Source organism: Bos mutus, chromosome 5 (genome assembly GCF_027580195.1).
Source record: "Bos mutus isolate GX-2022 chromosome 5, NWIPB_WYAK_1.1, whole genome shotgun sequence".
Classification (NCBI taxonomy): Eukaryota; Metazoa; Chordata; class Mammalia; order Artiodactyla; family Bovidae; genus Bos; species Bos mutus.
The window spans coordinates 111,058,337-111,074,143 of NC_091621.1; the positions used below are offsets into that span (position 1 = coordinate 111,058,337).

Below are 15,807 nucleotides of genomic sequence, written 5' to 3' on the forward strand. Positions count from 1 at the left end.
CAAATTGCTGGTGCTTGGCTATGTGAAGAGTTCACAATTAATTTTCTACTTCAACAAAACTGGAGGAATAAGTGGTATTTTCTACCTTAAAAGATACTGCCACCAACCTGTATAATACTTGTAGTTCACCATCAGTTATTCTCAAGGTATTAGTAACTTTTTAGAGTTGTTAAGCTACTGGGAAAACAAAACAAATATTCACCCAAGACCGTATTTTTTAAAAATATAATTTACTTTGCAGTGAAAAGGTACCATCTTTTCCTGTAGATCATGAAAAGGACTCCGAAAACATATAATCCTGTCCTTCATGTAATTGTACATATATAAAACTATACTGTTTCTCAGAGAACTAATAATATCCCAGTAAAGTTAAAATTAACACAGAAACTGAGATAGAGGGAAATGATTGATACAAAAAATCTGCATCAAGGTTGGGAACAGGTTTTGTCTCATGCTTCTCAGTTACTTTAATCCCAGTCCTAACCGCTTTTGTAAGTTTTCTATGTTTATTTTGGCCAAAAAGCAGGTTTATTCAAATCTAAGATGAAATCTCCACACATAAACTAAATCAAAGTACGGCTCCTCTCGCGTCAGAAGCTTGGAAATTGCCTGACCGCGCCCGCCCCCAACAAACACTCCATAAGCCACTGCTGGGCTGCACCTCCACATTTTCTGTGGAAGTTGTAATTCCCACACCCAGGATCTTGTCCCCACATTTATTTTTAAAACTTTCTATGTATAAAGTTAAGAAAATCTAGATATGATTTTCATTTCACTGTTTCCTATGTATAGTTTGGATTTTTACATTTACTCATGTCACTAGAATATGAAGAAACAAACGGAATTCACCTTAAACCCAAATTGCTTCCTTCTAACAAATGGCAACATACACACTTTGCTTTGTCAAGGTAAGGGATCACCTACTACAACAGTGACTTGGCACCTGAATATTGGCCCTTTTAGTAAAGGAACCGTCTTCACCTTGTGTTAACTGCAGTCAATCTTTATTAAGACAGACATTTTTTTTCTAATTCATACCAATTTCTTAACAACTCTAAGCAAAGAATTAAGGAAAAGGAATTTTTAAGATTTTCAATAAATGACTTGGCTTTCTGCTAATAGACTTTCACGATGAGCTTCTTGCTTCTGGCTGACAGCTGGAAGAGAAGTTCCCACAGCAGGAGTGTGGCAGAAGCACCACGGGCAGGTGTGCAACCCAAAGCTGAGCCACATCCGGGCGCCCCAAGCTGACACAACGCCAACCCCACCGTACAGTGTGTGAGACCCAGCCATTCCAGTCATGCTGGCCAGGACAGTGGTGGTAAAAAGTGGTTAGGACCAGTGAAACAGCCTGCAGTTACAACCAGGGAAAGCATCTGTTGAAACCAGACAGTCCAACAAATAAATACAGTCAAATTCATGCTGGAACAATTACATCACTGCTCAAAATGAAAAAGGAGAGGATTAGGGAAAGCAAAAAAGGAAAAAATGAAGGCAAGTGAGAAAAGCGACACTGTTCACCTAAATAAGGCCTTCAGAGCGTGGAGCGGTGGGGACTTGCCCGAGGCACTCACCGGCTGAGCAGCGTCTGCAAGGCCCCGAGCAGAGGCGCCCGCAGCTCCTGCGCCGCCTTCTCCCCGAGGTGGGCCAGGCAGTCCTCCACGGAGCTGTCCGGGTTCGCGGGGCTGAACACGGGCGAGGTGTGGCGGTCGAAGCCTGTGCTGGCGAAGGCTGAAGAAGCAAAAGGTGCACCCTCATGAATGAGCAGGTGAGAAGTTGTGCTATAAGCCCAGGGGGTTAGGATGCGGACTACTGGGAACCATAGCATAGTGTAAGCCACTGAAAACGTCAGACGATCGTTACTGGGCATTAATCTTTCTTTCAAGAGGCCCTATTTAAAGATTTTCTTAAAGAAAGATTTTTATGGAAAATCTCAGTTTCAAGAGAAGAAAAGGGCTAACATGACATGTCAAAATGCTCAGACCAGCTTTGTGAATGACTGCAGACCCGTTCCAACCAAGATGGCGAAGGAGAGCCTCTCCCAGCCCATCACCCAGGGGGGTCTGACGATTTGTTTTCACCTCTAGAAATGTGGCTCTTCTTAAACCAGATTCTCATCAGTTTTTCCCCCTCAGAGGACCTCGTGACCTTCATTCTCTTTCAGAGCAAACTTTTAAACTCACAGTCATGCACTCTGCCCACCCACAGAGCCAGCCCCTCCTCCATTCCTCACTCCCTGTTACACAGACGCAGCCCTGCTCTGACTGCAGTAATAATCCATGCTGGTCCAGGGAGCAGACAGGACATATAACCCCTGGTTGTGGGGACAAGCGGCGTGCTGTCCTGGGAATCTGCCCTGCATCCTGTTTGAAGCATCAATCAGTTAAATGTAAGGAAAGGAAAATAAAAGAAGATTAATGTTAAGTTTCTAATTTTCTATAAATTTATACTTATATTCTTTCCTTACTAACAGGGAGCTGATTTATACACATGATTTCTATTTCTTCTTTTTAAAAATTACTGGGCAGGGAATTCCCTGGTCCACCGCTGCTGCTGCTAAGTCGCTTCAGTCGTGTCCGACTCTGCGCAACCCCACAGACGGCAGCCCTCCAGGCTCCTCTCTCCCTGTGATTCTCCAGGCAAGAATACTGGAGTGGGTTGCCAATTCCTTCTCCAATGCATGCATGCATGCTAAGTCGCTTCAGCTGTATCCAACTCTGTGCGAGCGCACGGACAGCAGCTCACCAAGCTCCGCTGTCCACAGGGTTCTCCAGCAGGAATACTGGAGTGGGTTGCCAGTTCCTTCTCCTCCTTGGTCCACTAGTTCCAACCAATACTTTCACTGCCAGTGGCCTAGATTTAGATTTGATCCCTAGTTGGAGAACTATGATCCTACAAGCAGTGAGGGGAAGCAAATCAAATCAATCAAATCCCATCAATACGATCCATTCATAATCCAATCTAATCGATCTGAATTAATCCCATCAATAAATTAAGTAAATCCAGGCAATGCTACTGCACAATTAGTGTAACACAGTATGTTGCCAACATAACTTTCATATGCACTGAGAAGCCAAAAATGCATGTGATTTTTTATTAAAACATCTGCTCTACTGCGGTAGCCTGAGAGCAGACCCACAGTGTCTCTGAGGTGCCTGTTGCCAGCTCCAACCTGCTCTAGCCACCCTATCTCACCTGAGGGGGAGGGGAAAAAACCCAGAAATCGGCGTGAAGTTCTCAGTCCAGAGGCATAAGCCCACTGAAGACTGAGATCTACCACAGGGTCCCAGAGAGCTTCCCCCTCCCCACAGCCCACCACCACCTCACTAAACACTAATTTACAACAGTCCCTGTTATTCAGTCAAATCAAATCAATCCGATCCCATTCCATCAAATCAATCAAAATCAAATCACTCAAATAAGTAAATAAAATCTTATCAAATCAAACACGTGGGTATGTGTGGATGACCCTTGAAAACACTGCTAAGTGACAGAAGCCAGTCACAAGCTGCTGCTCAGTGTGTGACTCCACGTACATACAGACCCTGACAGGAAAATGTATGGAGACAGGAAGCAGATTAGTTGGGGATGATATGGCTGGGGGGCGGGGGGCAGATGGGAAGTCACTGTTACCTTCTACAGGGTTTCTTTTGGGGATGTGAACAATGTTCCAATTTTAGACTGTGGTGATGGCTGTACAATTCTGTGATTATACTAACCACTGAACTGTATACCTTTAAATGGATAAATTTTTGGTATATATCTCAATAAAGCTGCAAAAATTATTTATGGAAAGTAAAGGAAGATATAACCCAGGGCTGCTCTGGTGGTACAGTGGTTAAGAATCCGCCTGCCACGCAGGGGACATGAGTTCAATCCCTGGTCTGGGAAAATTCTACATGCCACAGAGCAACTGGGCCCCTGCTCCGCAACTGTAGCCTGCGCTCTGTAGTAAGAGAAGGCACCACAGTGAAGAGCACGCCTTCTCACCATAACTAGAGACAGCCTGTGTGCAGCCACGAAGACCCAGCAGAGCCAAGAGTAAAATAAAAATAATTAAAAAAAAAACCCAAATGCTTCTCTCCACAAATAAGGGAAAGACTGAGTAAATCTTCGTTTGATATATGGATTTTTAAAGTTTACGATTTAATGTTAAGCACAAAGTCTGTGCCATAAAATCACAGGCACAGTGCTGCGACCACCATCTACAGTACATCCATGAGAAGGAAGGCAGCACACTGACAGCTCTCTAACATTATTAATATAAAGATAACAAATCACACTGAACGGAAAGTACCTTAACATGACTGTTTAATCCAATACTTAACACCAGAAAAGGGTCCATCTCATCTGCTGCGTATATTTTAGAAACTTATCAATATAAACAGATCCCCCAGGAAAGGAAAAGGTACCTTCTAGTTTCACCACTATAATCCTAGACCCAAGGAGTTATGTAATGCTGTGAACACTTGACTGTAAAAAAACGAATGAAACCACACCAACAGAGCCACTAATTAACTAGGAAATAAGAATAAAGAGACCTTCAGAAATTTCTTTGTCCAGGGATTTGAGCTCTTCTTCAATTTCAGTTTTAACTTTTAATAAAACTTCTTGATCCAGAGATTGTGAAACTGTATCTTGCTGAACCCCTGAAAGCAACAAGAAAGGTTACAGAAAACATTAGAACATGGATAGGATGTTTAAGCATTAAGTCAGAAAGTACAAAATCAAAACTCATTATCATGGCCAAAGGCTAGGAGAACTGTAAAAATGAGGAGGCTGAGGCCAGGCAGGTTGCACCACTAGCCCACCCCTGGAGGAGCCGTGACTGGAGCTCAGGCCTCAGGCCAGTGTGAGGACAGAACCACCAATTCAGCCTGCGTCCCGTCTTCCGGTTGGGCTGCTAGGAAGAAGACAGCTCAGAAACATTTCTGACATAATAGAGAAGAAAACCTGAAAGGTTATCATGTTCCCTTACCTTCGTATCTTCATGCAAACTGCGTTCCAAGAGAAGGCCCATGATCAACAAAGCATTTGTATCTTCCAACTTAGGAAAACCACGAACACAACCAAGTGTGAGGCAAAAGCTACTCTCACGCAGTAAAAGGAAAGAAGGGCTTGGTCTGTAGCACACAAAGGAGAACAGAGGAAGCTAACCAAAATAAAACTCAGATCCTCAAAAGGGTTTCTGTCGTGGGAAATATACAATTCCTTAGGTATTTGTACCAGAAATGCAACAGAAAGGATCCCCTCATGGTCCCGGTTAATATATATCTGGTTAAATGACATTTGATTGAACATTTCTGCCTATGTAAATATCTTAGTTGAAACTACATAAATAAAAATTTTAAAACATTACCTACAACAATATGCTACTAAGCAACCGATGGATCACTGAAGAAATCAAAATGGAAATAAAAATACCTGGAGACAAGTGAAAATGGAAACACAACAACCCCAAATCCATGGATTAAAGATTTATAAAGACCTGAAACCATAAAATTCTAGAAGAAAACAGGCAGTATGCACTTTGACATGGATCTCAGCATTTTTTTGGCTATGTCTCCCCAGGCAAGGGAACAAAAGCAAAAATGAACAAATGGGACTTCATCAAACTAAAAAGCCTTCGCATGGTGAAAAAAACCATGTGCAAAGTATAAAGGCAGCCTAATGAATAGAAGATATTTGCAAACAATAACATCTGGCATATATAAAGAACACATACAGCTAGACATTAAAAAAAAAACAACCAAACAGAAAAGCCTCAATTTAAATTGGGCAGAGGACCTCAATAGGTATTTCCAAAGAAGACACAAAGATGCCACCAGGCACATGAAAAGATGTTCAACATCACTAATTACCCGGAAAATGCAAGTCAAAGCCACATTGAGATTAACGCCTCACACCTGTCAAAGCATCTATTACCAAAGAGGCAGTAAATAACAAACACTGACAAGGTGGTACACTGTCGTGAAAATGGAGATGATACCTGTGGCTGTTTAACTGATACAGTCAATACAGAAACCAATACAGAGGCTCCTCAAAAAGTTAAAAACAGACCACCATAGTATCCAACAATTCCACCTCCAGATATCATGCTGAAGAAAATAATTCAAAAAGATCCAAGTGTGTGTGTATATATATATATGGCTTCCCTTGTTGGCTCAGCTGGTAAAGAATAGGCCTGCAGTGTGGGAGACCCCGGTTCGATCCCTGGGTTGGGAAGATCCCCTGGAGAAAGGAAAGGTTACCCACTCCACTATTCTGGCCTGGAGAATTTACACACATACACATACACACACACACACACACACACATCCCCCAAAGAAATGCAAAAAGGCAAAATGATTGATTGCCTGAGGAGATACAAATAGCTGAGAAAAGAAGAGAAGCAAAATGGAAAGGAGAAAGGGAAAGCTATACCCATTTGAATGCAGAGTTCCAAAGAACAGCAAGGAGAGATAAGAAAGCCTTCCTCAGTGATCAATATGAAGAAATAGATGAAAATAATAGAATGGGAAAGACTAGAGATCTCTTCAAGAAAATCAGAGATATCAAGAGAACATTTCATGCAAAGATGGGCACAATAAAGGACAGAAATGGTATGGACTTGACAGAAGCAAAAGATATTAAGAAGAGGTGGCAAGAATACACAGAAGAACTATACAAAAAAGATCTTCATGACCCAGATAACCATGATAGTGAGATCACTCAGCTAGAGCCTGACATCCTGGAATGTGAAGTCAAGTGGTCCTTAGCAAGCGTCACTATGAACAAAGCTAGTAGAGGGAATGGAATTCCAGCTGAGCTATTTCAAATCCTCAAAGATATTGTGAAAGTGCTGCACTCAATATACCAGCAAATTTGGAAAACTCAGCAGTGGCCACAGGACTGGAAAAGGTCAGTTTTCATTCCAATCCCAAAGAAAGGCAATGCCAAAGACTGCTCAAACTACCACACAATTGCACTCATCTCACACGCTAGTAAAGTAATGCTCAAAATTCTCCAAGCCAGGCTTCAACAGTTTGTGAACTGTGAACTTCCAGATGTTCAAGCTGGATTTAGAAAAGGCAGAGGAACCAGAGATCAAATTGTCAACATCCGATGGATCATCAGAAAAGCAAGAGAGTTCCAGAAAAACATCCAGTTCTGCTTTATTGACTACACCAAAGCCTTTGACTGTGTGGATCACAACAAACTGTGGAAAATTCTTAAAGAGATGGGAATACCAGACCACCTGACCTGCCTCCTGAGAAATCTGTATGCAGGTCAGGAAGCAACAGTTAGAACTGGACATGGAACAACAGACTGGTTACAAATAGGAAAAGGAATATGTCAAGGCTGTATACTGTCACCCTGCTTATGAGTACATCATGAGCAATGCTGGGCTGGATGAAGCACAAGCTGGAATCAAGATTGCTGGGAGAAATATCAATAACCTCAGATATGCAGATGACACCACCTTTATGGCAAAAAGCAAAGAAGAACTAAAGAGCCTCTTGATGAAAGTGAAAGAGGAGAGTGAAAAAGTTGGCTTAAAACTGAACATTCAGAAAACTAAGATCATGGCATCTGGTCCCATCACTTCATGGCAAATAGAGAAACAATGGAAACAGTGACAGACTTTATTTTCTTGGGCTCCAAAATCACTGCAGATGGTGACTGCACCCATGAAATTAAAAGACACTTGCTCCTTGGAAGAAAAGCTATGACCAACCTAGACAGCATTTAATTAAAAAGCAGACATTACTTTGCCAACAAAGGTCTGTCTAGTCAAAGGTATGGTTTTTCCAGTGATCACGTATGGATGTGAGAGTTGGACTATAAATACTGAAACGGATGAGATGGTTGGATGAGTCTGTTTCTGTTTTGTTACATTTGTTCATTTGTTTTGTTTTTTAGATTCCATATATAAGTGAAATCATACGGTATTTGTCTTTGTCTGACTTCCTTCACTTACCATAATACCCTCTAGGTCCATCCATGTTGTCACAGATGGCAGGATTTCCTTCTTTTTTAGTGGCTGAACAGTTCAGTTCAGTCGCTCAGTCGTGTCCGACTCTTTTCGACCCCATGGGTCCCAAGGCCTCCCTGTCTATCACCAACTCCCTGAGTTTACTCAAACTCATGTCTATTGAGTTGGTGATGCCATCCAACCATCTCATCCACTTCAGTGTTCTTGCCTTGAGAAGCCCATGAACAGTATGAAAGGCTGAACAGTATTCCGTCATGTATGTGCGCCACACCTTCTTTATCCATTGATTCGTCTGCTGATGGACACTTACGGTGTTCCCATGCTTAATTATTGTCAATAGTGCTGCAGTGAGCATGGGTGTGTGTGTATCAGTTCAGCTCAGTTGCTCAGTCGTGTCCAACTCTTTGCGACTCTTTCAGACCCTTTGAACTGAACCTAACTGAACTGTTCAGCCACTAAAAAGAATGAAATCCTGCCATCTGTGACAACACGGATGGGCCTAGAGGATATCATGCTAAGTGCAAGAAGTCAGACAAAGACAAATACCATATGATTTCACTTATAAATGGAATCTAAAAAACAAAACAAGTGAACAAATATAACAAAACAGAAACAGACTCATAGAGAACCAACAGGTAGCTACCAGAAGGGAGAGGGGTGGGGATGATAAAAAAAAAAAGAATGCCGATTAGCCTGCTTGTGGCGATCACTTCACAATCAATGTTTATATGAAACCATCACACTGTACACCTTAAATACATGCAATTTTTGTTAATGATTCTTAATAAAGTTGGTAAGTTTTTAAATTACATAAAACAAAAACAATCTTATGCAAAATTTCAAGACAATGTATCCTATGAGGAGGGTAATCTTTATAAATTCTCGTCAAGCATAAAAATCTATCTTGGCGTATGGGCTTTTTGTTTTATTCTGGTAAAATACACCTAACAAATTTTACCATCTTTATCATTTTTAAGTCTACAGTTCAGTGGTATTAAATACATTCATAATGTTGTGCAGCCATCACTGCCATACACCTCCAGAACTCTTCATTTTGTAAAACTGAAACTTCAGACCCATTAAACAGTAACTCTCCATGACCTCCTCTCTTCAGCCCTTGACAACCATCACTGTGCTTTTGCTATAGAATTCTGACTACTCAAAGTACTTTACCTAAGTGCAATCAGACAGCATTTGTATGTCAGGGACTAGCTTAGTTCACTTACAGACAGACTTATAATAAATTAAAGTTGGTTATAATTAAAACAGGCTTTCCTTTTTAAAGTAATTTGTAGTTCAGATGGCTCTACAATGGCACTAATATAATTACACTAGTCAGTAAAGTGACTTCTAGAATATATGCAACATTATTAAAATAAGGCAAACACAAATCAGAAAATTATTGTGGGTCGATCATTTCTTTAGAAGAAATTCTCTCTCTTCCTTCTGGCTTTCTGGAAGGCATCTCGATAGAAGGGAAGGAAAGCTTTCCTGCCAAGCACTCCAGTTCATTACCCAGGACCTCAGGCAAGGAAAACAGCCTTCTTGAACCTGTACTGTTACTGAAACAGGGAAACAATACCTGCCACAAAGGGAAGCTGTCAAGGGCAAAGAGATAAGCAAGTTAAGTTTCACCACATCAAAAATGCTCAATAAAGGGCTTCTCTTGTGGTCCAGGGGTTGAGTCCGCCTGCCAATGCAGGGGACGTGAGTTAAGTCCCTGGTCCAGGAGGATGCCACGTGCTGCAGAGCAGCTGAGTCCGCGCGCCCCAAGTGCTGAGCCTGCACCTAGTGCCGGTGTTCTGGGCGAGGAGCCCAAGCACCGTGACTGGAGAGCAGCCCCCCGCTCACCGCAGCTAGAGAAGAGCCCGCTCAAGGCACCAAAGGCCCAGCACAGCCAACAAATCAACATCACTTAAAAAAAGCGCTACAGACAATGACCCCACTCACCACCCCTTCCAAATCTCTAAACGTTGTTAACGTTGCACAGTGTGCACAGAATCAGCTCACCATGGATTTCTAATTAACGATGTTCACACAGAACCTGCTTTCAGTACACTCAAAGTCTGGACCAGCAGGAACAACCTTCAGTTTACATAAAGCCAAAGCATCTGTTTTAACACCAGCAGTTACTCTTGTTCTCCAACTGCTGCAACAGAGAACAGCCTAGGGCTTAATATCAATTGATCTAAAACTAAAATGTATCTTTTCCTGAACACATGTCCAACAGAATTTAATTAATTTATATCAAAAAATGCAGAAGAAAAGTTAACTTTTTAACTCTAAGGGTACACTTCACAATAAATTCGTCTGAGACATTTCACCAGGAAGCTACAGTCCTAAATACCAGAAGGTCCCTGGTGTTCTACCTTTCCCAACGTGACCTATCTCTAAGGGACTTGACTTCAAACTTTCTCCAGGCTCAAATAATCTCTGCCATGCTCAACAATGTAAGAATTTTGGTCAGTCACTGCCATGAGCTACAGCGAACACAGTGCTTTTAACAAAAATTCTTCAAACATAATTCCACAACAGAAGCAGAGTAAACACCAGGCTGAAAAGCTTGAGTCAGCCCTTTAAGTTATGCAAAATCATCTTAAACTCAACATCTGCTAGCTGGCTCCTGACCTGTCCTTACTCAGAAACAGACTCTTGCCAGTCAATACAGCCTGCCAGGTAAACTTTTTATAAGGTTTCCTCACATAAGAGGCAGTCCCTCCATTCCACACATTCTAGAATTTATCCTCAAATTAAGCTGGATCATCAGAAAAATCCCCAGACAGTATCAACTATCTGTTTCAACTGAGTGCACTTTAGTGTCATTTCCTTAGCTTTTATCCAGAATTCCACAAAAAGACAAAAGTTTTGAAATGTAACACTGTATTTGATATTGACAGTTTCTACTGCATTTCTTTGTGTCCTATGTAATAAAGCTCTACGTGAAAAACAATTCTCTTAAAGAATAACATTCCCCTTAAAATAGCATAGCTTCTTCTGGGAACTAAATATAGTAGTTCCCTTTGTGGTTTCAGCTAACCGCATCAGCCACGGTCCCAAATACTGCACAGAAAATTTTAGAAACAAAACTCATTAATTTTACACTGCACACCATTCTGTCTAATGTAATGAAATCTGGTGGGGTCCTGAGACCTGAGTCATAGCCAGCATGTCCAGACCATGTAAGCTACCCACCCATTAGTACAGAACACGCAGCGTCTGGTGGTAGGCGGCACCACCCGAGAATCCTGGAGCACACTCCCATGGACACGGGGAGCTACTGCCCACCTCCACTTTGCTTTGGCTTTGCCTCAGAACCAAGTTCACTGCTCAACGCTGAGATGACTGCACAGGACCCTACAGACAACGTACCTGTGATCCACTGCTCCCACTATGGAAATGTACAGTCTTCCTATTCTGACTCCATTACAACTTACTTCCATTATGTTCTAATTATAAGCCACATTAAATGATACATGGTGTAAAATTAAAAAAAATTAATTCCTCTTCCCACCCAGTAGGAACTCACTGCCAATTTACTCACTAACAAAAAAAGACATTTTTACCTAACCTGGACTCTTCCTTTTCCTGGTTATTTAGTTCTGTCCACCCTGCAAGAACCAATTTCTCTTTTTTTGGTGATGCCAAATGGCTTGCAGGATCTCAGTTCCCTGACCAGGGATTGAACCAGGCCCTCAGGAGTGAAAGCGCCAAGTCCTCACCACTGGACCACAAGGGAACTCCCTGCAAGGACCAATTTAAGTCTACTTCACTGACTACTTACGTATCATTGACACTGAACATGTGTATCATTTAACCTGTGCCTCACAGTTCAATACTTAAATATACACTGTCTTGTACCTATGATTTTGTAGTTTATTATCATTAGTCTGACCTGATTACAAACTATTTGAGCTAGTCCCTTGGTCCTAGACTTATGTCAAGTAAAGACTAAAAAAACACACAAATACTTGACATCAACAGCTGTCACTGTCTCTGTGATGAAGACTCAAAGGATTACAACGTATAACCCGACAACCTTGCTGGGAAGAAGGGACACAAGAAAGGAGGCAACAGAATGAAACTTATTAACAGATTCAGAGGGATTTGTAAAAGTTAGCAGCATATTTTGAGGCTACCTCAAATATTTTAAAAAGTTAAAAGAAATAAATAAAATGAGTAGTCCTTTACTGGAAGAGAGTAGGAACACAGGCCAACCACATACACAGGCCAGTAACGAGAACATTTATGGTGCCAGCCTGTGACGGAGGAGACCGCAGAGGAGGGACGGCAAGAGTAAGACCTCAATCACCAGCTCACGCTCACGAGGGGCTTCACCAACGTCTGGATCACAGAACTTTAGATCTGAAAAGGTCAAGGTTAGTCCACCCATCTCATACGAAGAATATGGGACTTAGTAAATTTAGATGACTTGCCCAGGCACAAATAAATTATACAGAAATCAGATTAGAAAGTAGATATTCTGATAAGAAACATTATTACTAAATTCAAAAACATGATTACAATTTCTGAAGTATAATGAATGAAAAATAAGGAATATATGAATGCTTTATTTGCCATCTGCCTCTTTTAGGAAAATCTGCATGCCTAAAACATATACACATCCCCACACCCATCACACCACTCCCAATTCCACCACCATGCCACAAAGAAAATGACAATAATGTCTTGGTTACCATATGCCTCATCCTGTCAGATTAAAGAAAAGCAGCTGATTAAAGGCGTACCTATTCTCATGAGACTAATGTGACGCTAATTACACACGACAAGTTGTCATACTTGATAATAAGCCATGTGGAAAACCTAAACCAGTAAAAAGTCTACTGCTGTCAGGATACAAAAGGCTATTTCTTCAGCTAACCCATGACATAGACAGATTCACTGATTTTCTTTTAATCAACCCCCACTCCACCCTGACTTCGAAAAAAAACAGAGCTATACACAGGACCAATGCAGCATAAATCCTGCACTATAAATCCAGAAAAATATTTCAAAGATAAACAAACTTTATCACACTTAAATCCCACCCACCTCAATGTCAAAGAAAGGGTCAGGTGACTCAGCAACCATCATATTCCAGCCCCGGAATGCACTCAAAATGAGTATCAGATCAACAAGCTTAGAAAAGTTTTATGTATGGCCTAGACCTCTGAGAGCAAGAATGTTTTCTAAATCTATGGTTCCCCAAACTGGGGCACATTAGAAGTACCAGGAGAATATTAAACAATAATGAAGCAATAATTAAAGATACAGATTCCCAGGCCCCATGGAGCACCTGGTTCAGCAGGTGTGGGGCAGTGCTCCATGATCTTTGTTTTGACAGGAATGCAGATGTTCAGACTAGACAAGAAAGTCAAGTGAGCATCCACTCAAAGTCCGGGTTCATAGTACTCAGGATCAAACATCTCCTGTTCCTTATAGAAAGACTCGAGAAGAAACTTAAAAAGCGCACATCCCCAGAAAGAGGGAACTGAACCAGAACCTGGGGTCACACAAGACTGGCCTGAAAGCTGACCTGAGATGGTGATACTCCCCAAACTGACCTATGGAGTCAGTGCAATCCCATCAAAATTCCAACTGCCTCTGGGAATGGACAAGACAGTCCTGAAATTCAAACACAACTGCAAAAGACAGAACATGGTCAAAGCAATTTTGAAAAAGAACAAGGTTGAAGGATTACTCATACTTCACAATTTCAAAACTTACTACAAAGCTGTAAGCAGTCAACATAATGTGGTAATGGTGTAAGAACTGACATATAAACAAGTCGAATCTGAGAGCCAGAAATAAACCCATATATTTAAGGTCAACTGATTTTTGATAAGGGTAAAAAGATATTCAATGAAGAAAACTATAGCCTTTACAACAAATGGCGCTGGAACAACTTGATATTCCCACATAAAAGGATGAATCTGGACCCCACACTTCACATAAGAAAATTAATTCAACAGACAATAAGGTGCTACTGTACAGCGCAGGGAACTACACCCAATCTCCTGGGAGAAATCATAATGGAAAAGAACATAAAAAAATAATGTATATATGTGTAACTAACTCACTTTGTTGTACAGCAGAAATTAGCACAACATTGTCAATCAACTAACTTCAATTTTTTAAATTTTTAAAAATTCCTAAATGGTAATAAAAAAATTAATTCAAAATGGATCAAAGATCTAAATTTAAGAGCTAAAAAGTGTAAAGCTCTTAGAAGTAAACCGGTGAAAATGTGTGTGACCCTGGATTAGGCAACTGTTTCTTAGATACAATACCAAAAAACTAGAAATCAAAGAAAACATAAACAAGATTCTATAAAAATTTAAAACTTCTACATGTCCAAGAAAACACAAAGCACAAAATCGAAGACACCATCTGCAACTATATATATATATATATATCTATCTCTTTCTTATAAGGGTCTGCTATAAAGAATTCTTACAATTTAACAACAGAAAGACAAATAACCCAATTTTAAAATGGACAAAGTATATGAATATTTCTCCAATTATACAAATGGCCAGTAAGCACATGAAAAGATGTTCAGCATCTTTAGACATTAAGTGAAAGAAAGTGAAGTCGCTCAGTCGTGTCCAACTCTTTGCGACCCCGTGGACTGTCGCCCACCAGTCTCCTCCATCCACGGGATTCTCCAGGCAAGAATATTGCAAATTAAAAGCACAGAGAGCTATCACTGCACACCACCAGGATAGCTATAAGCAAAAAAATATGGACAATAGGGACTGCTCTAGCAGTCCAGTGGCTAGGGGTCTGTGCTCCCAATGAGGGGGCGTGGGTTCAATCCCGGGTCAGGGAACTAGACACCACATGCCTCAACTCCTGCACTCGGCCAACTAGGGCCCTGTGCTGCCAGATCAGTGAAGAATATTTTAAAACAAACAGCAAATTTGGTAAAGAAGCAGAGAACGGGAACCCCCATGTACTGCTGGTGGGAACAGTACAGCCGCTTTAGAACACAGCTTAGTAGTTTCTAACAAAGCTAAACATACTCTTACCGTAAGACCTAGCAATCATGCTCCTTTGTATTATCCAAGTGAGTTAAAAACTTACATATATACAAAAGCTGCACAGGATGTTTATCAGAGTTTTATATGTAACTGCCAAAACTTGGAAGTAACCAAGATGTTCTTCAATAGGTGAATGGATAAACAAACTGTGGTACATCCACACAATGAAATATTACTCAGCAATAAAAAGAAATGAGCTATCACAAGGAGATACCACTTCTTATTCATTAGGAGAACTGCGACAAAAGGGCAGAAAACAGCAATGTTGGTGAGGGTGTGGTGAAATCAGAACCCCTGTGCACTGCTGACCGGACGGTAAAATAACGCAGCAACTGGCGGGGAAAGGCTGGCACGTGCTCAGAACACTTAAATGTAGGATGGCCCAGCCATTTCACAACTGGCTATCTGCCCAAGAGAACGGCAAGCTGACACTCAGACCATTCATGCGCCGATTCCCATCACTGCGTTATTCACCACCGTCAAAGTAGAGATAACCCAATGTCTACCAGCCAGATGAATGGGTAAACAAAACAAGCTTTCTACACACAAGGCAACATGAGTCAGCCTTAAAAAGGAGTAAAAGTCTGAAAAACGCTGCAACACAGGTGACCCTTACAGACACGATGCTAAGCAAAACAAGCTGGACACAATAGGACAGACACTGTGCGATTTCACTCCAATGAGACTCAGAGACCGGAGGAGAACAGTGTGTGCTGAGAGGGGGACGGGTGAGTAGAATGGGGGATTAGTGTTTTAACAGCTGAATGAATATCCAGCCAGCACCACGACGAC

The 15,807-nt window shown here is 41.3% G+C and overlaps 1 protein-coding gene across 10 annotated transcripts in view; it reads right to left on the bottom strand.

Moving 5' to 3' along the window:
• Nucleotides 1–15,807, bottom strand: part of BCL2L13 (BCL2 like 13) — a 50,561-nt gene that overhangs the window by 20,373 nt on the left and 14,381 nt on the right. For 7 of the 10 annotated variants that reach the window (XR_011464340.1, XR_011464338.1, XR_011464339.1 and 4 more), the window contains exons 3-4: nt 4,542–4,649; nt 1,575–1,731 (exon numbers count right to left, since the gene is read on the bottom strand). Coding sequence is in view for 5 of the 10 variants with exons in the window: in XM_070371647.1 (XP_070227748.1) it covers nt 1,575–1,731; nt 4,542–4,649 (265 nt within the window). In the remaining 5 variants the exon portion in view is untranslated. Of the gene's footprint in view, nt 1–1,574; nt 1,732–2,863; nt 2,893–4,541; nt 4,650–15,807 lie in introns of those variants that run through there. The other 3 variants (XM_070371654.1, XM_070371652.1, XM_070371649.1) reach the window with 3 other exon arrangements.